Source organism: Sphaerodactylus townsendi, linkage group LG03 (genome assembly GCF_021028975.2).
Source record: "Sphaerodactylus townsendi isolate TG3544 linkage group LG03, MPM_Stown_v2.3, whole genome shotgun sequence".
Lineage (NCBI taxonomy): Eukaryota > Metazoa > Chordata > Lepidosauria > Squamata > Sphaerodactylidae > Sphaerodactylus > Sphaerodactylus townsendi.
In genome coordinates this window covers 90,849,918-90,874,456 of record NC_059427.1, presented here as the reverse complement: position 1 = coordinate 90,874,456, position 24,539 = coordinate 90,849,918, and the positions used below count along the sequence as shown (strand labels likewise).

General features: G+C 43.9%; 2 protein-coding genes across 2 annotated transcripts in view; both read left to right on the top strand.

Moving 5' to 3' along the window:
* The window catches only part of IRF1 (interferon regulatory factor 1), a 61,073-nt gene that overhangs the window by 11,246 nt on the left and 25,288 nt on the right, over positions 1-24,539 (top strand). The window lies entirely within an intron of this gene.
* On the top strand, positions 165-1,677 carry LOC125428394 (abnormal spindle-like microcephaly-associated protein homolog). Its single transcript, XM_048488423.1, has one exon. It carries the CDS (start codon positions 165-167, stop codon positions 1,401-1,403), a length of 1,239 nt encoding a protein of 412 aa, XP_048344380.1. The 3' UTR covers positions 1,404-1,677.

Here is a 24,539-nt window from a genome sequence, read left to right as displayed (position 1 = left end):
GGCGTGATGTTGGGTGGAGGCAGGTTGGGGATAAAATGCAGAAAAAGAGAGCAAAGCAGGTTTGGGAGTCCACACAATGGAGCCTTGAGAAACCTATCGGCAGAAGGAGATTGCATATCCATACAGTATCGAAAGTGTTACGTTTTAAAAAGTGTCATGTGGCCATGGATAGCAAGACTATTCAGTACAGAACTGCAGCTGTTACATTACAGACTCTGTCCCGAGGAAATGAAGCCGGAGTGCAGTACCAGAAATACAGGAAAGCTGCTATTGTTATACAACAGTATTTTCGATCTTTCTTGGCCGTGCGACGTCAAAGAAGGATTTACTTACGAACTCTGAGGAGCATTATTGTTATGCAAGCAACTGTAAGAGGGTTCCTTGAACGTCAAAGACTTTGCCAAATAAAAAGTGCAGTAAAAATGCAGATTTCAGGACAGAAACAGCAGAGTTCTCTACTTCGTTTTACAGCTGGTGCCTATTATCATCTTGCTGCTGTTAGAATCCAGAGGGCTTACAGAATTCATCTTCTCTGGAAGCACGAACAGATGCAACTTGCTTCTGTTTTGTATATTCAGAGATGGTATAGTGCGAAAATACAGAGGAGGGAATTCCTACAGCACCGTGAGAAAATTGTTAAAATACAGAGAATGGTGAGGAAAAGGATGAAGTGTAAAAGTGCAGGTTCTGGCAAAATCCAGAAAGGCGTGAGCCAAAGGACAATGAATAACGGAATTACTAAATTTCAGGCTTTGTGGAGAGGATATTCGTGGAGGAAAAAGACGGATACTGATGAAACTAGAGCTCTACGAGATAGTTTGGTGATGGCCACTAAAGAAAGCAAGGAAGAAATGAAGCTGTGTAATAGAACTGCGCTTGCCATTGATCGCCTTCTAAAATACAAACATTTTTCATACATTCTGGCAGCTTTAAAAGATCTGGAGGTTGTAACCAGATTATCTCCTGTTTGCTGTGAAAGTATGGCCCAGACTGAAGCAGTCTCCACTATTTTTACTTTGATTCGGAGTTGCAATCGCAGTGTCCCTTGTATGGATGTCATCAAATACTCTGTTCAAATCCTGCTTAATTTATCAAAGTATGAAAGGACAACTCAAACTGTTTATTCAGTGGAAAATTCAATAGATACGTTGTTGGACCTACTTCAGATGTACCGTGAGAAAGCTGGTGACAAAATTTCAGGAAAAGGTGGAAGCATTTTTACCAAGGTTTGCAGCCTGTTGGCTCTTCTTGTGAAGGATTCAACAAGAGCATCTGAGATTCGAAGCAACCCTCAAGTAATTGCTCGCCTCCGAAGCCTGTTTAGACTTATTTCTCGTAAACATGAAATGGATGCCCAAAGGACACTTGCCCAGCAGAAGACAAGTGCATTCAGAAATGGTTGAATCCCTGTCCTAGTCACTCCTGTAAGAACAAAAATAATTTCTAGGCAGAGACCAGACTGGGTATTAGGAAAAGATAATATGAAAGAGATCGTTGATCCACTGCAAGCAATTCAAATGATAATGGATACACTTGGAATTTCTTTCTACTAATGGATCGATGCTATGTCTAGTTTTTTTTTGAAAAAAATCATTTCAGTAGTGATCATGACAGTTTTAAATGTCTGTTTGTATATATCTATGTCTGTATGTATACTGAAGATTGTTATACTTTAATCTAAAAGTGCTTTATTTGCAGACACGGTGACCGCGATCACCCCATATGTCCCCTGTAACGGCCTCTTCTGATCAGCTGAGGCCACCCATCTACTAGTGGGTCCCTGGCCCTTCGGCGATGCTGGGTTGGCCTCCACGCTGGCCAGCGCCTTTATGGCTCTGGCCCCGAAGCCTGGTGTGGGAACGCTGCCCTCCAGCTGTCTGGTTCCTGCGGGACCTTTTAGCGAAGTTCCGCGAGGGGCCTGGCAAGACGGAGCTGTTCCGGCTGGCTTTTGGAGGAACCAGCCGCTGATTGTGCCCTCCTCTGGCCCTCGACATTCTGGGTCAGTCTTGTCATCCGAGAAAGACTTGCCATTCCCCTTTGGGGAAGAGGGAATCTTTAAAATTGGAATGCTGGACGCCACTCATTAACTTCCATTTTACTGAGATCTACTGTATAACTTATTAGAATTAATTTCTATAAGTTTTTATCATTGTTTACTGTTTTATCCGTCATATATATATATATATATATATATATATATATATATATATATATATATATATATATATATATAAAAAAATATGTTGTACACCGCCCAGAGCCCTTTGGGGATGGGGCGATATAAAAATCTAAGGAAAGAAAGAAAGAAAGAAAGAAAGAAAGAAAGAAAGAAAGAAAGAAAGAAAGAAAGAAAGAAAGAAAGTGCTGCAATTGTGTGTATGTGTGTGTGTGAGCTTGGTATTAGCGAATGAATGTGGTTAATTAATTAACGGACACCCAACTAAGACGTGTTGTGGCAGTTCTAATGTCTGACAGCTAGGGGTAATGTTAGCACAGGGGACAATCTGTAAGGTGTTTGTTAGAAAAGGCCAGGACGGAGCCACACGCAGAGAGTTCTGGAAGCCCCTAATTTTAGCGATCCGTTTACATTTCTGCTTTGTCAGAGCATCGTTGCAGCGGTGACTCAGAGCCGCCGCAGGAGGAGCGACTCGCGTTCCCACGTTTCGCAATCGCTGGGGGTTTCCCGGGGATCATCTGGGGAATGAAGGCTTTTAACCTCAGACAGCCTCGCTCGAAGCTGCTCGCAGGCAGAGTGTGACTAGTACCCATGCTGACTTATCAAATGTGATACATTCTCATTAGCTTGTCTGCCATGCCATGGAAACGGCAATGAAATATCTTTCAGGGTGGGGACCCCGAGAATAGAGGGCGGCGGATTCCGGAAGGAAGTTGAGCAGCACGACGCGAAGCGCACAGGGTGTAGACTCCCCGTTGATTCCTCTAGGGGGCGGGCTGTTCCAGTCTTCCTAGTTTGACCGCTGCCAAATAGACTGCAATATATGCTTAAGGTTACATTTTATTGCTATTTTAAAGACCTCGCCAACTGTGAACGCGTTGAATGCCTTTCGAAGGGCGAGCGAGGAGCATGCAACGAAATCCAGGTGCTTTTTGGGAGGACTTTTCCAGAGTCGGTGGATTTCCCCAAGTCACGATCTGGAAGTTCCAGCATCTTTCCCCACTGGATCCGTGCCCGCTGTTGACTCACCGCAAACATGAGAAACCACCACAGCGCTGTTTGGACACATGACTAAGTCAGCGGCTGAAAGGGACTTTGGGGCATGGGGAAGGAATTTGGAGCAGAAAAGATCTAGGGAGTTCGAGGATCATCCGCCAGAATGCATACTAAAGAAGAGTGTCTCTGAGCATGAGCAGAGCTGTTCTCCCCCCTCACGGCGCGCGTGTGAGCATCACGAAACGTCTGCATCGGCACAACCACCGCGATCTTTTAGTTTGCATTTGTTTAATCGTTTTGGACTCCAGACATGTCAAGCGGGTTCACAGAACCTGGGAAGGAGTTGGAAACATCCCGCCCCCACCCCAGTCCCATAGCAAAATAAGACAAAGCACGCTGCATACAGTACTCCAAAATTAAGTGCCCACTCCTATTCCTACTCCCTTGATCCGTTTCGGACTTTCCCTTTGACCCTTGTTGTGCATTTGAAGCGTTTTCTTTGTTTTTCGTCTCTGGCGCCCTCTACCGACCCTTTAAATACTATTTTCCAATTCCCGGAATTAATCCTCGAGTTCGTTCAAAACGCTCCCGTTGCAAGAAACCGAAACCTAAGGGCTGTGGTTTGCAGGAGTCTTGCCAAGAAAGGAAGCGAAGCGGGTGCTGGGACTCTGTCTTTAGCTGAACTTCGAGCCGCTGTTGCACAGCTTGGTAAATCACCAGATTTCCTGCCAGGACTGCGGGGGCGGGAGGGAGGCGCTCGAAAGGGGGCAGAGGACTTAGCCAGGGGAGCACCGAAGGAATGCACTCAAGAAGGCCATACGTGGAGGGCTGTGGCCAAGGCAGGCTTGCCCTTCCGCTGTTAACTTTGGCTTGGCAAGATGCCGTCTGTAGGACCTTCTGGATAGACAGTGATGATTAAGGAATGCAGAAGAGGGCTTTTGAGAGATGGAGAGTAGGAAAGAGATGCTGCAGTCATCTGGAGGGTGTCGAAAGGCAGGGGGCAAACCACGTTGCACATTGCCCTGTGACCTCTTAAAAGCAATGGCCCCTTTCTTGCTGGCTATTTCATCCACTTTGACTTCTAGTATGAAGGCAAACAGAGTTTTTAAAGGCTAAAGGCTTTAGGCTAAAACTCGCTTTGGCTGGTGAAAGTTGGCCTCCAGCACAATGAAGCCTTAATCCATGTTTTCCAAAACCTGCTTTGATCAACTTTTTGCTGTTGTTTTTGTGCTTTATCCTTAAGATGTGGGAAACCTAAGGGGGGAAAAATCTGTCTTCAGAAGCCAAAGCAGGTTTAAAGAGCAGGCGAGACTTGTTTCACTTAGATGTTTTAGGGAGCCTCCACATGACATCATCCACAGTCTTTCCCAATAGTTTGACATGAACCTTATCGGAAATATCACAGTCCAAGTGCCTTTGGGTGCCATGCAAACAGAAAGATGTGCCTTTTTGCAAGTCTCACCACATTGGCACCATTTTCGTTTCCTTGGGTCTATGGCTACTTCCATTGACACATCACAGAGAGCATTTTGGACTTAGAAATAAATTGGAATTGCTAGATTGCTACAGCAATTTTTCTTCTACTGGTCACAGAAGTAGTGGTGGAAAACTAGCAAGTCTGCATCTTCCCCCAGCACTCAGTGGCTGTTGCTCCTTCCACCTGCCCACTTGCAGTACCACTGCTTCCACTCCTCTGGTTTATATGGGGGGGGGGGAGGTAGCATCCCCTCCTCTTCCTCCCTGTAGTGCTGCCACTTTCACCTGTCCACTTGCAGCACTGCTGCCTCCTCTTCCTGCCTCATGCTTTGCCTGTTCCTCTGCCATCAACCTCCTGCAGCACCATCATGACTTGCCTTGTTCACTTGGCACCTGAAGCTCTCATTCCTCCTCCCCGTTCCTCTTCAACATGGCTGTTAAGCTATTGCTACATAGTGTTGTGACACTTCAAAGTTGTTGGGTTTTTTTGTTAATCGTGTAATTTTTTGCTTTGTATTTTTCTGCAATCATTATAGAGTCACACACACACACACATATCTATCGAGCCCCACACACGTATCTAGTTCTATCACTGTTTTTTAAAGTCCACATGGGGTTGACGATCTGGATTAAATATATGACAAGTGGAGGACCCACAAGGTTCCTTTTTCCTCTTTCCTCCTTCTCCACTCTCCTCCCTTCCCTTTACCTGTTCATACCTTTCCCTTCTTCCCTTCTTTTCTCCATTCAGTTAACTGATTCCCTCAGAGGTGTTTTTAAGATTTTATGTCATCTGTGGAAAACGGAGATGGAATGTTAATTTTTTTTTGTGAGATGTGACTTTAACTTGCTCAATTGAAATTGTCTGTGAATGAATGATGAAAGCTGCCTGAGCCATTGTGGGAAGGGTGGCATACAAAACTAATCTATCTATATATAAAGCTAACAGTGACTTTGTTACTCATGCCCTAACGTGGAAATGGCTGGACGGATCGTCCCCAAATTTTCACATGACGTCCCTCCCTGTTGCGGGCAGGTAATCAGACCTTCAAATCACCGAAAGTCCATACCTGACCTAGGTAAAATGTTTTTTTCCTGGCGCACCAGGCCATGAAGCTGTTTGTGTTTAACTGTCACCCTTAGAATGTTCGTGCAGCATGTCTGTGGCCTGAGGGCTTGGTATGCCCTTAGAATGTTCACGCAGATGGCCAGAGATGAGCAGGTAAAACAGTAAATAGGTAATACTGTTAAGTAATATGCGTGGAAATGAAACACATACACACTTTGCTGTGTGAGACGTCAGATGGGATTCCCCCCCCCCCCCATCACATGCAGGTAACTTTCACTCTCTGTGCCTCACCCACTGCTACCACACAACACACATACTCTCACACACATCCAGCTCATCCTCAAACACCTTACTCTGCCCTCCCTCACATCCAACCACCACTTACCCACTTCCTCACCCATATTTGCCACAGCTCTCTTTAACTAAAAGCGAGCTGGAGTTTGCCATTTTCTTCTAAGAAAATCTACGGGATGGGGGCGAACCAACACAACTGACTCCGCTTCTTTTGCACATGGCCTTTTAAGAACCCAGGGAGCTGGCCTCGATCTAAGCGCCTCACCACCCTGCCTCTGCTGCCTGACGGGGATAGCCTCCTTGCCCCAGTTCTGCCTTACCCAAGCCAGGACTGTGCGTGTCAACCAGCCTCATGGACAGCGGGATTCGCACTCTGGACAGTTCCATTGTGGAATGGAAAGGGCTACCTTATACTAAAAAAACAAGACAGCACCATATAACAATGTGAATTGAAAAGGGAAAGAGGGATTCAATTTGACCACCCCAAAAGGCTATGCTGGGGATCATTGGATCTGCATGGACATCTGTGTGGGTTGCAGACTGTGATGAGAAGGACAATTGCCACAGCAATGTGTGGCCGGGCCCCGTAGTAAATAAATAAGAATTGTGGGGCAGCATACAATTCCCCCTATATCACCTTCTACACTACTTACTCCTCCCCTTCCCTGACAGTTCTCATAGTTTTTCCTGTGTCTCTGCTTCCTTCTCTCCTTACTACCTGTGAAGTTCAGGGTTTTAAATAGAATTAGAATAGATGTGGCATCATGTGAACCTACTCTAACCTTCACTTGACAGACTGATCCCAAGTGAATGTTAATGCTGTTATTGCATTGCACATGAAGGAAATTACCAGAGCTTGGAGCATTGCTGTCTGTTACAGTTATGATGGTGTTTGAGTCCTCTCTTGTATTGCCCTCTCCATGACTTCGTAGGAGTCATGAGGGCAGGGGGATCAGGATTCTTTAAAAAACTTCTTTGGACAGGAGAAGTATGTTCAGCAAAAGACTGGGAGCTAGCTAAAGAGGTAACACACAGCATTGGATGGGCTCATCTGGTTATGACAGCTGTCAGTTCCTGGGTAAGTTGTGTAATGGCTGTTGCTAGTCCAGGCCCAGTTGTGCAGTGGCCACTGCTAAGCCAGGCAAAGCCTCTGCCAAGGGAGGCTCACTTGCACAATACACCAGGCTTGTGTGGGTAGTGAGTCTCCTGCAGTTGCCACCAAGTCTGTCCCCAGTGATCAAGATACATGATAGAGCAGAGAGACAGGACCGGGGTGGGGGGGCTCTTTTGGACTCCATAATTATAAAAACCAAGGCTTGGAAGGCTGGACTATATTGTCATTGTTGCCTAGCAACCTCCAACATGGCCACTGAGAGTTCAGTAGGCATCCTTTTCTTAAAACTCCAATCTAATCTAGCATGCTTTTCATTGCAGCATAAGGTTGGGTGAAATAATGCATCTGAAGAAGTGGGTTCCATCGCATAAAAGTTTATGGCAGAATTAAGAGAACACAGAGCCTTAACTAGCTAATTTTGTGCCTGAGGCAAGAATACAAAACTGGCCTCCTATACTTTCATAGTCATTATTTTGATAAAAGATAACACATGAACAACAAAAGTAATAACACAATATTTACTTTAGTCATGAAGTACTTTTTTTGCACCCCCTCAGCTTTGTGCACTCGTGGCAAGTGCCTCACTTGCCATGCCCTTTGTTGTGTGGATAAAGTTGATTTACGGCAAGCCAGTAGGATTTTCAAGGCAAGAGACTAATAGGTGAAATGATATTGCCTTCCTCTACGGCTCTGTAAAAAAGTAGACAGTCACTTGGGTGCCATAAGTCCGTTGTGTATTTTTGCTGCAGCAAAGTAGCCCAGCTACTCTTCTGGAAGTGTAAAAGGGAAGTGGTTTCTCTACATAGCTTCAAATACCAGAATGGCATTTTGTTTGATTGGTTTTTTTTAATCTACCGTGTTTACAATTCAGTTACACTGTTCTAAGTACATTGACTTCAAATGGATTTAGATGGGCAATTTTGCTTAGGACTGCACTTTAAATAATCTCATACTAATTCATCTGTTGCTGGAAGTAATATATTTCAGTACAGCAATGTCAACAGGTTTCCAACACCACACAAATTACTACCTTTGCTAGCATTTTCCCCATCCAAACCGTTGTTTGGGTTATTCTAATATTAATAGGATGGTGTAGGATGTAGGTTTTGAGAGGCACCATCTAAGGTATGTTGGTAACTTGTGCATTGGATCTAATGGAACAGTTGACCATTGGATTGACAGAACCATAGTTAGGAGGTCCCTGATCTGACCGTTACCTCTTTTGAGGGTCTCACCAGGTGGCCTTGGGAAAGCCTCTCTCTCAGTCCCAGCTCCTTTCCAACAAGAGTTTGGAACCTAATACTGATTGAGGTTTGCAGGATATGTAGTTGCAATCCTGTTCACGTTTACTTATAAGTAAAATTCTGTTGAACCAAGTTGTACTTACTCTTCAGTAAATATACATGGGATTGCACTGGATTTATGTTTTCAGGACTGGAGGTTAGTGCCCACTGAAGTCTTGGGATGAACAGCAGATGCTGTGTAGGTTAAATTGGGCTGATTTATTGCCTTGGTTTTGGGGATTTGTAAATATGGTACTGATACTGATTATATGACCTCTATATTTGGTGGATAGTTTGGGATTTTATTAGTTATATATTTTAATGTTAGCTGCTTTGTGCCATGAAAGGTAGGTAAAGGTACCCATGGGATGATGTCACATCATGACATTTACTAGGCAGACTGTGTTTACCAGGTGGTTTGCCTTCCCCAGTCCTCTACAAGATGGGTACTCAGTTTACCAATCTCACAAGGATGGAAGGCTGAGTCAACCTTGAGCCAGCTACCTGAAACCAACTTCCATCAGGATCAAACTCAAGTTGTAAACAGAGCTTGGACTGTAATACTACAGCTCAGCACTTTGTACCACAAGGTTCCTATACCAAGAAAGAATGGAATATTAATTCCTAAATAAACAAATCTTAACATGTATGTACAAGTTTTGATAAAATTTGTCACCAAGAAATAGCAGAAGGAAGGGAGTGCTTGTGCTTATTACTTTCCCATTACAAAAACATCTCTTAAACTACATTTACTTCCAACTGGGAGCCAGACATGTTGGTTATGTCTCTGGGGAAAATGTCTGGGGTAGAGGATTATGGCCGGGGGGGGGGGGGAATCTGCTGACAATTTCTATTTCTAAGGCACAGATCACACCCTTGCCCCACCTCTTTGCTCTATTTAATGTTGAGTTTTGACCAGAACAGAGGGAGTGGTACAGATGGTTTGTGTACAAAAGATTCTGGTCTCTCTTCAGCTGCTGGGAATAGGCAGGACTGTAGGAAAGCAAATTGCTTTCCCTCTGTTCCTTCTACTTCAGAGCCCTCAACCCTTCTGCCCTCCAACTACACGTGCTAGATTTGGCTGGCAAGTACACCACAGTACCAGGCTCCTCCTCTTTGGATTGGGTGAAAGGGGAACTGGAGGCAAATATCTCTTTGCATGGAATGGAGCCTGCTCACAGGTAATATGCAAGGGGGGAAAGCTGCCCTTGTGTGTTAGCACTCCAGCCTGAAGCTTACGATTTGCTGCCACTGTATCCCAGAGAGGAGGATCAAGCTAAGCACTTATCTTGTGCTTCAAAAACATTGATTAAAATATCCCAAACAGCGGTCACCATGGAAGAGAGGCCACGGGAGATTCTGTACTAGTGATGTTCAACTCATGGGACAGGACTGTTAAGGGGATAGTGGTGGTCAGCTACTGTGTTTTGCAAGAACCTGCTGCTCATATACATGTGTAGAAAGCAAGGGTGTTAAAACTCCTAGCTCTGTTTGCACATATGCTGCCAGAAGCTGCCCAACTGTGAGGTGAGGTCACTCAGCAGTAGAGGCCTGTTCAGAGGCACCCTCTCTGAAGTGTGCAAAAGCTCACCTTTGTCTTTGGTCTCTTTCCCCACGCCACCCACCCACCAGTTGGTCCTCCAATGCTGTACATGCACTTGCAGTACAGAGATCTTTCTTTGTCACTGGGGTTACAACTCTGGCCCTTCCATTTCCTGTTGCAAGACTCTCCTGCCTCATGACTTCCTACCATTTAAGTTGATTCCTCACGGGGAAATTCTATCTAGATCAAACCAAGTTTGTAAAGAAACCGCACCTTTTAATCAGGGTTTCAACCTCCCCACCGCAGCATGTATTCAGCGAAGACATGTAGGCCTGTCTCAGATTCCAGAAATGTAGCAATCCTCACCATCACACAATCTCTTTTGCGGGTCTCTCCTGATTGGCTGGCATGTCGTGTTGGGGCGGGAACCTGAGGTTTGCTCATTTGCAAGGATAAGCGTTTAGGCGTTTAAGTGGGTTTTCACTTATTTGGAAGGGTGAATAGTTAATTGTGTAAGTGGTTTTTCGTTATGCTAACCGAAACCCAGAAGAGGCTGTGTGCGCATCGCTCAGTGCCCACCGAGAGCTGATTGGTTGCTAGACTTGCATCACGCTCCACGGCAGGAATTTTAAACATGGATTGGACCCCCATTCCTCCCCACGAAACTAGATTAAAAGCGTGCTAAGGAAAAAAGTTGTACATGCAAGCAGGTTCTGCCAGGATGCAGGATAAGGGGGAGAATTAGCGCCAGAAACAGGATGAATCCCTGTTTGTCACTCAAGCAGTGGGGACATCTTCCTGAAACCTGGTTATTTCGCATGAGTATAACATGATTAATTGACCGTGGGGAATCGACCTTGGTTGCAGGTCAATTGGTCCTGACCGCTTGGTCTCTCTGGATATTGGGTTCTGGATACAGAAGCAGTCTGAATAACTTATCAGAGTGCAGAGGCTAAGCAAGGTTGGCCAAGGTAACTACTTGGATTGGGGAGGACCAGGATTATTATGCAGAGGATGGCAATGGCAACCCACCTGTACTCCTTGAACACATCTAAATAGGACTTTGGGTTTGTGATTCTCAATTTTCATATGCCCATTTCTCAGCATCTAAAATGGGAAGCCTCATTATCACACACCACCAGTGTTTACCTTTTTGTATTATCTTTCCTCCCTTTGTTGTTTATTTGATTTCTGGCTGCCATCCCATAGAGATATCAGAAAGTGTACCTCCTTTTTTTCTTCCTCAAAGCAAAACTACTGAAGTTTATAAAGGCACAGAGACTCTGTGGGTACATTTAAGTTTATTTTGAAAACCCATACTTTTTTCATTGTAATAGGAGGAAGAACAACTTTGGGAAACACACAAATTCTATGGGGGTTGGGTGGGTAGCGTCAACAGAGAAATAAGAAAAAAACCCAATGTTTTAAGAAAGGCATCTCAGGGTCCATGATGAACATTTACTAAATGGCTGCTAATTTAAATCTCACAAAGATTTAAATATGCATGCTTCATAGGTAGGAAGCTCCATTCAAGTAACGAGCTTATTTCTGGCTTAATCTATGTAGGAAAAAGTCCTCTTGTTTCCAGTCAAGTCTTGAATTAAGGCACAGTTCAGCTATGGCAAACAGAGTGCAATTACTGGATATTGGATTAAACTATCATAGGGAGCAGAAGTGAAAGATGCGGTCATCATTTGCAAAAGTAAAACATTGCTGACTCACCGGCAAGCAGTCAGACTTCTTTTTGAAACAACCATTAGCCAGAGTTGCCAACTGCCTGAGAAAATAATTGCACTGCCACTTTAACAGAGCATTATTGGGCTAGTATTTACCATTTATTTACTTCCATGCGGATGCCATGAAAGTTTCAGCTACCTTGTCCATTGCCACACATTGTACCTCTAATAAAGAGACGGGGCAATTTCCCCAAAGCCTGTTGGCAACCTTGTCATTATCTTCTCCATTACTAATAGCCTTTGAACTAGAGATGGGTCAGTGAAGAAAAAAAACGGGTGCTTAAGCTTTCCTCTGTTGACTGCTTTCTCACTGAAAAGTCTCCTAAAGCTCCTTTCCTCCTCAAAGGGTTATGTAGCTCTGTTGGCAACGCAGGGTTGGCAGGAATAAATGCAACACAGACTTGCAGCCGGCATGGGAAAGGTTAAGCTGCTCATGTTGTTTGTTCTTGGCTGCCAACTGCCCCACCTAAGGAAATTTTGCAGGGGAGAAAGAGCTGCAAGGCTAACTTTAGGAATGGCTGGAATATAACATTGCATTAAAGTCCATTATATGCCAGACAATCAATTTCGTTTTACAAAAAGCTTCTCTCTCTCTCTCTCTCTCTCTCTCTCTCTCTGTCTGTCTCACATGACCTAAACAACATTTAAGATTGTTTCCTGTTTCTCAGAATAATACAGGAGTCTTAGAACCATGGATTCTATGGAACTATAAACAACTTTGTTTGATTTAGGCAGGAAACATTTTAGGCCTTGCCCTGAAAACTGCTGTTGTTTCACACTTGTAAATAAACACTGCTGTAAGACAGTAACCAAGGAATAGTGGCATTTTTCTTACTATGACTGTTTCCCTGAGAGCTTAGCTGAGGAATTCAAGAACCTTGATAAAGAGTCACACACACATTATATGTACCATCCCCTTAAGTTGTTCTTTTAAAATAGATTTTTAAAATTTTCTCAACATACCAAAAAAACCCCACCCACTTTCACGCTACTATTACATTGATACAAAACAAAAATATTAAATACAAAAGAAAATACACACACACAAAATTAAAACATAAATCTTACAATAACTAAACTCAACCTTGAATACTATTTTAAAAAGGCATTCTTAACTATTTTCTCATCAGAGACTAAATCACTTTCCCATTGTATCTTTAGCATAAATTTATTCTCTTTCATTTTTCTTAGTTTTGCTGCTAACAATCTCCCTGTTGTAGTGGCCCATTTGAATGTCTTCTGTTTAGCAAACTTCAGGTTTGATTGCATTTCTTTTGCTGTCAGCATCAGTTATTTATTGTAAGATATTAATATTATGCACAATCTCTGAGAGTCGCCTGAGGGTCGCCCTGGGGCGGCTCTTCTAGGCCACTCCTTCAGCCTCCGCTGGCTAAAGGAGCAGCCTGGTGGGGCCGGGGCCAGCCAAGGGGAGAAGGGGTGTGGGGGTGATTTTGCACCCCTCCCCCATGGGCACCATCCCGTCCTCCCCGTGACGACTCGAAAGAGCCAAGTTGGCGTGGGGGTGCAAAATCTCCCCCACACCCTTCCTTCCCCACATCAACCCAGGAGCTGAACCGGCGGAGCGGGGTAGGGGTGATTTTGCGCCCCCCCCCACATGACAGGATGGTGTGCACTCAGGGACATGTTACCCCACATGTCCCCATGGGCACTCCGCCCCTGCATCTGATCAACACTTCCAAACATGAGAAGTATAATTGTCAAATGCATTTGTAGTGAAACTCGCAGTATCCTTACTCTATTCTGAACTGGTCAGACTGTATATTAAGTAATATCTACAGGGCTGGCCACCACATATTAAGAAATACATTGACAAATAAAAGTCCATTTATAGATTGGTTTATTTAGGCATTTTTAACCACCTTTTTAGAGGCCTGCTTGAGACAGCTTTCAAAATATGGTGCACAGAATGGTGAGGGATCTGGAAATGAAGTCCTACAAGAAAAAATTGAAAAGTACCATGCTTAGCCTGGAGAAGAGAAGACTAAGGAGGGACATGATTGTTGTCTTAAGATATCTGCTGTTATGAAAATGATGGAGCAGCATTGTTGCTCCTCTCTCCAAGGGGCAGAAGTCAAACTAGTTGTCGGAAATATCTAGAGAAACTGCCTAATGATAAGAAATGTCCATCAGTAGAATAGACTGCCTTGGCTCGTGGTAGACTTTCCTTCACTTTAAGCAGAGGCTGGATGGTCATCCAGCAATTAAGCCAGCGTGTTCAGTCAGTGAATACATATTCAAGTTCCCCCTCTATTAAGTGTAAAGAAGAAAAAAGGTCATCTGTTTTCTTAAAATTCTAGTTGAAATAACCATTTAAAATATTGTTTGTTGTGCTTTGGAGGACCCATCCCTAATTTGAGACACTTTTCTGAGAAATCATAGCAGTTCATCCAATGACATTGTTTACTTTAATAGATTCCCTCCCACAGCCCACAGTATTATCTGGTGCCTGCTGGGCAGAAGTTATTCACAGAAATCATTCCCCTGATATGCTGTAGCCGGCTTCTTCCTCATAGTTTCCTTGCAGCAGGCTCACTTAGAAGAAACAGAAACAGCTGCAAGCTGACGCTGCTGAAGGAGCAGAGAGGGAGGAGCATAAAGGACACCCCCCCCCCCTCACCGCCTCTCATTGCTGGAGCCACAGCATACATTTCATGCTGAGTCATCTGTAGGCTGGCGTACAGATTCAGATGCCTAGCAAATAGGACAGCTACATATCTCTTGTCCTCTGTTACTTACAGGAAAGCAAGAGGCGTGTCAGGGAGGGAGGGGAGGCAATGTTCACAATGCTCTGCAGCCATTTGTGCTGCCTCTCTTCCACCTTCACCTGTATTTTTCTATCTCAGACATTATTTTAATACTCTACTGAGAAATCCTGTTTTGTCTCAGGGCAACTACTGCATCTGTACACATCAGAGGGGACAAGACAGTCATTCTTTATATTTGCTGCTTGGCAGAAGGCAGTAGAACAGAGGGTCATGGAGAGAACAGATAGGCAGAAGAAGTGACAAGATGCAAGGTTGAAAATGAATGGGATAGAGGGCAGCTGAACAGAGAGAACAGCAATGATAGGTGGAGCACCTGCACACTCACGATGTATTCAAATGCATGGAACACTGAAAGCTAATTTGTACTCAATCAGACTATGGGTCCATCAAGGCCATTATTGTCTACTTTGATTGGCATTGGCTGTCCAGAGTTATTGGCAGAGGTCTTTCATATCACCTACTACCTAATCCTTTTTTAAAATGAAGATGGTGGAGATTGAATCTAGGATAATCTGCATGTGAATCAGATGCTTTGCCACTGGCCCACCTCCACCCCCTTTTGGATATAGCAAACAACACAGGGAAACTCATGTTCTACAAGGGTATCCACTGAAACAACAAGCTGTAGGCACTTATGGCACAGTAGAATAATCAACTAGATAAAAACCACACACAAGGTGAAAACACTGCCAGATCTGCAAAAACAATTTATCCTCCACCTAATGACCTTTGAAATTGACTATTTTACAGGCTGGCCTGAATGCAGAAAATGAATTCTCTACATTGCCATTCTGGTAAACTCTCCTGATCCTGCCACAGAAAAAGCTTATGTCCAAACTGTTTCCAGACAGGCAAGAGAGGACATTACAAGGAGAAAGCTGTCTGAAGACTGCTGTTGGGACATGGGTATATACAGTGGTGGGATCCAAAAATTTTAATAACAGGTTCCGATGGTGGTGGGATTCAAACAGTGACGCTGCTGCACACACACACCTCCAGTCCCTATTGGGCAGGGAGGTTGCTTTAGTAACCCCTTCTCAGCACTTAGAAAAAATTAGTAACCACTTCTAGAGAAGTGGTAAGAACTGGTTGGATCCCACCTCTGGGTATATATACCAGGTGATGCAGTTCAATAAATATGAAGGCCCTAGACCATGAAAGGCTTTATAGGCAATGACAAACACATGGAATTGAACCCAGAAGTCAATAGGTAACCCGTGCAGTTGCAATAGAGTTATATATTCCAATGGATGACCCAGACAGGATTTCCACCGCTGTATTTTGTACCAATTGAGACCTCTGAGGACCAAACCAGATGTGCCACCAATTCCATTTTAGAGGAGAATTTATCCATTTTAAAATTGCCACAAGGGCCCAGTCCTGATCAGACCCACAGCTCAGCAGCAACAGATTATCTTGTTTCACATTAAAAGGCACAGGGAGTCGGGGAGAGACACACACAATGTGCTGGGCCATTGAGCTGAACAGGATCAGACTCCCACAGCAATTTTTAAATGGCTAAATTCTCTAAAATTCTTCTCATTGCATCACTAGCCATGGGCTGACCCTGTGAATGCTGTCAAAAACCCCCCCCCCCACTTTGGACCTTAGATAGGATTGCAGCTCTGGGTCGGGAAATATATCGGCGACGTTCGGCGACGGCAAAGTTACTGGAAGTCCCTGGCCCTTCAATGATGCGGCTGGCCTCTACCTAGGTGAAACACTCTTCCTCCAGCTGTCCGGGCCCTGCGGGACCTTGGCGAGTTCCGCAGGGCCTGTAAGACTGAGCTGTTCTACCGGGCTTTTGGTGAGGCTGGCCACGGATTGGCTAGCCCCTCATGAGGCCCCTGCCATATTTTGTCATCCCTATATTGTTTCATCCTTAGGCACTGCCAGCCCCTCCTGGCCTTAAGACTGGGTGCTACCAACATGGTTTTTAGACTGTTGTCTGTTGATTTGTTATGCTGCACACTGAATTTTAAATGTTTTTAGATGTATTTTAAGTAATTTATTGGACATTACATTGTATTGTGGACCGCCTAGAGCCCTTTGGGGATGAGGCAGTCTATAAAATCCAATAGATAAAAAATTAAAAATAAATATCAAGGTTCAGGGAATGGAGCCTGAGGAAGGTAGGGTTTGGGGAGGGGAGGAACATCAGCAGAGTATAATACCATAGGATCTGCCCTCCAAAGCAGTTATTTTCTCCAGGGGAAATGATTTTAGTTGTGTGGAGATCAACTAATAATGGGAAATCTCCAGGTGTCACCTGGTGATTGGTAACCCTGCCCATAGATCTTTCCCAGATCTTGAATTTGTAGAGGATGAGGCCCATATAGCAAGAACTTGGGGAGCATGCTTCTACAGTGCAGCAGCCCTCTGTATCTGCATGAACTAGGGATACCAACTATGCATGCACTAAGGATATCAACTCTGGCTTGAGAAAACTATGGAGCTTCAGATGCAAACCCTGATATGTACAGGTCTATGACTAAAGCAAGAAAGTGCTCCTTGAGAACCTTAGTATTGCTCCATGACCAGATGGTGACTACAACGTTCTGTTTCCTCCACAGAGCAAGGGGTGGGGACTATGACTGTTGAGGATTCAGAGGGCACACTGGAATTGCCAACCTTCAGGTGGATCCTTGGAGTTTCCCCAAAATTACAATTAATCTCCAGGCAGCAGAGCTCTTTCCCCCTGAAGCTCCAGGGTTTTCTCAAGTCAGAATTGGTATTTTTGGTGCATGTGGACACACATAAGCAGAGGGGCTTTTGCACTCTAGAAGCATGCTCCCCAAATTCTTGCTATATGTGCCTCATCCTTCACAAGTTCAAGGCCTGGGAAAGCTAGTCCTGCTAGTTTGGAGCAGCTGTCAATATACAGCACTCATCAGCTGATATGTGGGATATTTCAGATTCAGAGGCTTTATTAGGCATATATATGTGGGATATCATAACTCCTCCCCTTCTTCCTCAAAACAGTTTTATTATTTTATTTTAATTTTTTAAAGGACATTGTTACATTTTTATTTACTGCAGTGTGCAAACTTTGATTGGAAAAATTGGAAACAGCCTAACTGAATCATGAGAAAGGGTGAAGATTGTGGCAGAGTCAACAGTAGATCATGGGTAATTATATCTATCTAATGAGTTGTGAAGGCCCCTGCCAGGGATGGGGGTGGGGGGAGGATCAGATTCATTTAGGGTTGGAAATTCTGGGTTGGGAAATTCCTGGAGATTTGAGCACAAAGCTTGGGCATTGTAGTGTTTTGGGAGGTCAGAGTATAATGTCCTATATAGTCTACCCTTCAATGCAGTCATTTTATTGAGAGAAACTAGTTTCTGTAGTCTGGAAATCAGTTCTATTTCCTGGAGATCTCCATGCCCCACCTAGAGGCTAGCAACTGTAACCATAGGAGGAAAAACTGTTCTGTTCTGTTGAAGCTATGCCAATATAACAATAAGAGTTGCAAGAACTGCTTCACTAGGCTGCTACGACTACAAGAAGTAACACATGCTTCTGGTCATAGCAGTGGTTTTTCAGAGCAAGAACTTCTACTTACGGTGGAACTGCATTTTATCTTTACCAACATGTTTCTAAACCAACATTTGCCCAGGTAATATGAATGCAGGATACTTATCCCCTCTTCCCCTCAAAATGCCCCTTCCAAGGATGTTTTTTTCTCTCGCCAAGCTTACTTCTGGTCAGGAATTTTCCTGAGGGAATTTTAGAACAATACAATATAATGATTTCCATTTGTGTATATGTGCACACCACACCACTGTAATACATGTGATCATTTTCCTTATGTCTGGGGGCTTTGCTGCTTAGAGTCATATTCCATTAGTTCTAGGAGCGATAGCGAGTGGCGTAGCATCCACGGGGCAGGGCGTTGGGATGCCCCTGGTGCCAGGGCGTGGCTGGGGCGTGGCAGGAATGTTCCGGGGCGTTCTGGGACAGGGACAGGAGCAGCGCTGCGGCAGGGGCGCAGGGTGCGAATGTGCCCCGGGCGCAGTTTCCCCTCGCTCCACCCCTGGCGATAGCCTACACTGGATGAAAAATATCTTCAGAAAAAAGAATTTGACAGAACTAATGAAAGAAAATTACTTTAAGCACTTGTCGAATCTGGTTCACTTATTTTAAGTTCTCTGTTCCTGATTCAGGTAGGCTGTAAGCAGCTAATAGGAGATTGTTGTGGGCAGTTGTGTTTTCTTTCTTAAAGCAGAGTTATCCTTCTATTGAGGAACGTAGAAAAGAAGGGCCGGTCTGGTAGCTTTAGGCATCTAGCTGTGATTGCCTGCGTAACACATTCATTCTGTTGACTGGTGGATGGAAGAAGGAAAAGAGTATGTAGGAGCCCAATTTAACTGGGAACTTAAGAAAAGAGAGATTCTTTGATGATAGAAAAATACCAGGAAGTGAAAATATAGCTGCAGATTTAGCCGTGTATCTAATTCTAACACAACCCCATCTGTGAATATTTAAATTGGGAAGCTGGGACCACAAACAGGCCAGACAGATCTTTCTGCAAATCTGGGGAAAATCCCAGGTTTATAGATTAATTAAAATTATTTTAAAAATATACCAAGGCTGTGAGTGGCTGTTTGTTAAATATCCCCCAAATAATAGAAACAGAACCCATCGCTTTAAAAAACAAATGCTCTCAGTGGCCATTGCCAGGCAACTACAACTATATTTGTATGTTTTGCACCTTTATGCACCTTATGCATCTGCACTTTCATCAAGTAAATATTTGCACAGGAGCATTGTGCCTAGTTACATTCGGCAGCCGGGGTACAGTGGCTTTTTCTTAGGTATTAATTACAACTGTATTTCCAGCTACCAAGCCTTGGTGACCATCAGTGAAAGCCAGGGGTCTTTCCAGGGCTGTTTTGGCCATTCAGGAAAGACTCACTAGAGCCAGGTTTGTCAGCAACCACCAAGCAATCTGCTTCCATAACTCAGGCCCTGCTGCTTACTCATGTTCAACTGCAGCCAGTGTGTTATAATGGTTAAAGCCAGTGTGTTATAATGGTTAAAGTTTCAGACTAGGATCTGGGAGATCCAGGTTCAAGCCCTACTCTGCCATGGAAGCTCACTGGGTGATCATGGGCCAGTCATATATTTACAGCTACCTCACAGGGTTGTTGTAAAAATAAAATGGAGGAGAATGATATAGGCTCCTTTGGGTCCCCATTGTATAGAAAGATGGGATAAAAATTAATTAAATAAAAAATAAATGTTGCTGAAGTTGAGGACTAGATAAAAGGTAGGTTGGTGAGTGGGTGTAAAGAAAGGTAGGGAAAGAGGAGAGGGAAAGAGGAAATAATGCAGGCAGGAGAGAGGAAATAATGTCAGAAGAGGGGCACAGTACTTGCAAGTATCCTATAGCATGCCTGGGCCTGGCAGCCAGCACCATGCAATTGGGCCAGAGTTTTCTGGTCCAAGTCTAAAAACTTGGGTCCGTCACAAAAAGTTGGGAACCACTGACATAGGCTGTAAGGCCAGTCTAATTAAAAGTATGCACTATTGCAAATGAACAGTTTCACCTTTCCAATAACAAACACCAACAGAAATATTCAACCTCTCAAATACTCTCCAAGATAACTAAGTTTTGCAGCATGTCTTAAATAAAATGGAAAGAATTGAATTGAAAGGTCCATAGTGAGTTTTTATTTTATTTTAGCCTATCTGAAGAACTAGGAAAGCAATACAGTTCATTCAATGACAATACAGTTCATTCAGTGGGTAGTATAACTGCCATTTGAATTCCATATGATGTGGGAAACTGGATTTACCTTACCTGGCAAATGTGTGTTGCGGCTTCTGTATTAGCCCTAAATCCTCTTAAATGTGTTTCACTGTCTTTCCAGCTCATCCTAATCTCAGGCTGTACATGATAATACATTTAACATATTCTCAACTTTATACATTATTTCTGTACAATACTCCAAAAAAGTTAAACTTTTGGTAATGACCGAAGCAAAATTGCTCCTGGGGGTACTATGGAGTGGGATTAGAATTGTCAAGTTCCCCCCACCTAGCCACCAGTAGGGGATGGGGTTGCCAGACCCAGTTTCCCAACCTGAGAAACCTGGAGATTTGGAGATGAAGCCTGAAGAGGACAGGGTACATAGGAGTCCACCCTCCAAGGCACCCCTATTCTCCAAGGAAACTGATCTCTGAAGTCTGGAGATGTAAATCCAGGTGATCTTCTAGTCTCACCTGCAGGCTGACATCCCAAAGTAGGATCCAAAGACCTATGAGCTGAAGGAGAAGGAGAGGGAGCAGGAGGAGTTTGGATTTATATCCCACCTTTCTCTCCTCTAAGAAGACTCAAGGTGGCTTACAAGCTCCTTTCCCTTCCTCTCTCCACAACAAACACCTTCCAAAGAACTGTGACTAGCCCAAGAACACCCAGCAGGAATGTTGGAATGTGGAAACACATCTGGTTCACCAGATAAACCGCTGCTACTCTAAGTATCCTGCTACTCAGGTAGAGGAGTGGAGAATCAAACTCAGTTCTCCAGATTAGAATCCACCTGCTCTTAACCACTACATCATGCTGAGCACGCTATTGGATCTTCCACACTTCCCTGTTCCTGCTGCAGCCCACTGACCCTTCTGAAATACTATCCCCAATATAGGGGATTGTGATGAGCAGTTTGGGATGCAATGCTGGTGGGTGGGTCTGAAGGGAACTCATTGTGGACCCTCCTTGCCTTCTGTACATAGATCCCAGCTCTTGAATGAACTGATGAAAAACATTATCATGGTATGTGGTTGTAGGCAGTTTTGATGTCTAAAAATTACAGATCCCTCCATGCATGACAACAAGCACCTTGGCCTCCCCGAAACTTTTGGAGAAACTGTTAAATATAACATTAGACAAATATAACATTAGACATTTTATGCATATTTCTGCATTTCTAGAACTTCCTGTTTGTGACTGATTGCCTGTTTTAGTTTTCAGCACCCTGTGAAAAAATGCTTATTTTTCCCAGGCATGTGGTTGAGTCTTCCCCACACCCACCCACGCAAATAGCTCTTCCTGATCTTTAGTCCTTTTCTTCTTCTTTTTTACTTCTGTTGTTTTTAAAAATTATTTAAAAATTATTTGGAGGCTTAACTTCCTGACTTTTTGTTGATTGTTGCTGATTTCATTATTGCTGGTTTCTGTTTTTATTATTTAATGTTTTTGTTTTAATACAAATCGAAAGCCATCTTTGGAATTTGTAATGCTGAGAGGGTGAGGTAGAAAATATTCAGATCAATAATTAATTCATGTAATATTTCTGGATTGTCATACAGAGATTCACAGTTCAATCCTAGAGGGAGTTGCTCCAGTCTAAGTCCATTTATTTCAATAGGCTTACACTGGAGTAACTCTCCTTAGGATCGCACTGTGAGTAATGGCTTAAAACAACTTTAATATGAAATAGCAACTAAAATGGACAACAATCTCTATATCATGGTGCCCTCTAGGATTGCCAACTCCAGGTTTGAAAATTCATGGAGATTTAGGGATGGAGTCTGAGGAGGGTGTGGTTTGGGAAGGATGAACTCTCCAAAGCCGCCATTTTCTCCAGGGGAGCTGATCTTTAACATCTGGAGATCAGCTGTGACTCTGGAAGATCTCCATTTCCCACTTGGAGGCTGGCAACCCTAGTGCCCTAAGATGATCTTGGGGAAGTCCTCAAACTCACAGTTTCCCACGAAATATAAGGAAATGTATCTAAATTATAAACTCTATCACTACACCATATATGAATGGGGTGATTCAGGCTCTGATCAGATGTTTCAAAATTTCTCTACATAGAATGGACCAACTTCTAACCCAACATTTGCCCAGGTACAAAAACTTGCAGGGATTGGTGAACATGCAACAACTTTGTCAGCTGATGAAAAAATCCTTCCCAAACAGTAGCTGCTTCCAAATATATTTGTGTCACTATTTTATTGTGGCGATGTCCCCAAAGCTTCTGGGACCACTTTGCATGGGATCTTTTCTAAACACTCAGTACGATGTTACTAAGAAAAAAAAATCCCTAGTAGCAAAATCTGATGACAGTATATGAATAATTTTAGGTATCTCCAACAACCTGCTTTTTTTTAAAATCCCCCTGCTATTAAACTATACCAATAATTCAGAAATATACCTAATTATTTGGGGAAGAAGTCCTGATGAAATTTGCAAGCTTTAGACAACCGCAGTACTATTTTATGCAGTTGTACATTGTTGAAGTCCATTGACTAAATCCATTGACTAAATCCGTTGAAGTCAGTCGTTCATAGCAAATTTAACAATGTTCAGGATTGCACTGCAAAGGAGAGGTAAAATATGACCAGGCCACTGATCATAACTAAACTGCAACATTATGTGCTGAGTGGAGCTTCTGAGTTGACTTCAAGAGCAAACACAAACAGAGTGCATTCTGATAGTCCCAGGATCGTTATGGCATGGATCCACATGACCAGTTCAGCCAAGTCAAGGTAGGAAGTAATCTCTGAGGTTAGATGAACATGGGAGAAATAATTTTATGCAGCTGTATTATAGAGTTGCCAGTTAAGCACTTTTGACAACAAAATAGGCATTGCGCCAAGACTGCGATGTCCCTTGTGTGTTCTGTTGCAAACCTGGAAGTGATGTCACTAAGATCAGGTGGGGCTTTGGGATTCACCCTAAACTATAGGAAAAGGAAAGGATGCCACTTCATAGAAGATAAGGAAAGGATGCCACTGCGAAGAAGAAGAAACAGCAGCAGCCCACCACACAACAAGCACCCTATGAGGTGGGTGGGGCTGAGAGAGCTTCGAAGAACTGTGACTAGCCCAAGGCCACCCAGCTGGTATGTGTTAGAGTGCACAAGCTAATCTGGTTCACCAGATAAGCCTCCACAGCTCAAGTGACAGAGGGGGGAATCAAACCAGGTCCCTCCAGATTAGAGTGCACCTGCCCGTAACCACCATACCATGCTGGAGAAACACTGTAGTACTGACCTGAAACTGCTTTCAGGTAACTACTGGTATACACCTTAATGTGGTGCTATCACTTCCAGGCTTGCACTGAAAGTGATGTGGCAGCATCTGCATGTGCCAGTTCCCTCAATTTTATTCCTGCTTCACCAAGAAACAGTAGGAGTGGCAGGGTCCAGAACAGGAGGAGGAGACCTGGTCTCCCAATGGATTAATTTGCTTTTGCTGTAATAATGCTGGATCCAGTATAACCCCTAGCCTAGGCTCTTAACTGAGTCAATGAGGGCCAATTGAATGTCATCAAATGTGGGAAGCAAAGCATAGCTGAAATCCTCAATAAATGTAACAGAGCACTACCTAGATCAGTGGTGGCGAACCTATGGCACGGGTGCCAGAGGTGGCACTCAGAGCCCTTTCTGTGGGCACGCACGCACAGAGTTCGTCATGTGGGGAGGATCTCCCCCCCCCACACACACACATCTAGGCTGGCCTGGGCCACTGCACTTGGATGTCATGCATGTACTCCTCAGCGATCAGGAGGACTCAGCTGGAGCGGGCCTGGGTGCCTGTGCTCCCAGGTGGCTGCTGCCCCAGGCCCGAGAAGCAAGCGTGACAGCAGCAGAGATGCTAGAGAAGCGCAGAGTGGCACATGCGGGACTTGCTGGAGGCTACAGCAGGCTGGCCCCTGCTTGAGGGGATTATTCAGGTTAAATTGCCACGTTGGCACTTTGCAATAAATAAGTGGGTTTTAGGTTGCAATTTGGGCACTCGGTCTCAAAAAGGTTCCCCATCACTGACCTAGATAAATATAGAATATGGTTTAGTTTGATATTCCTCAGAGTATGGCTTCAAAAATCTCAGTCAGATCAAACTGGGGATTCAGAACGATCATGATTATTCAGCATATCTCTCTCCAAATCCTTGATAACTATGAGTAAGTGGAAATCCCTGCAGTCAGAGCATTGGAGAAGTAGTGAGGCTGTGCAATATGCTTCACATCAGGGCCAAGCTCAGAGCTTCCACATTAAGCAACTTTGGTGAAACTGCTTCCTGACCCAAATATAAAAATTTGCCAAACCCATGACTTAA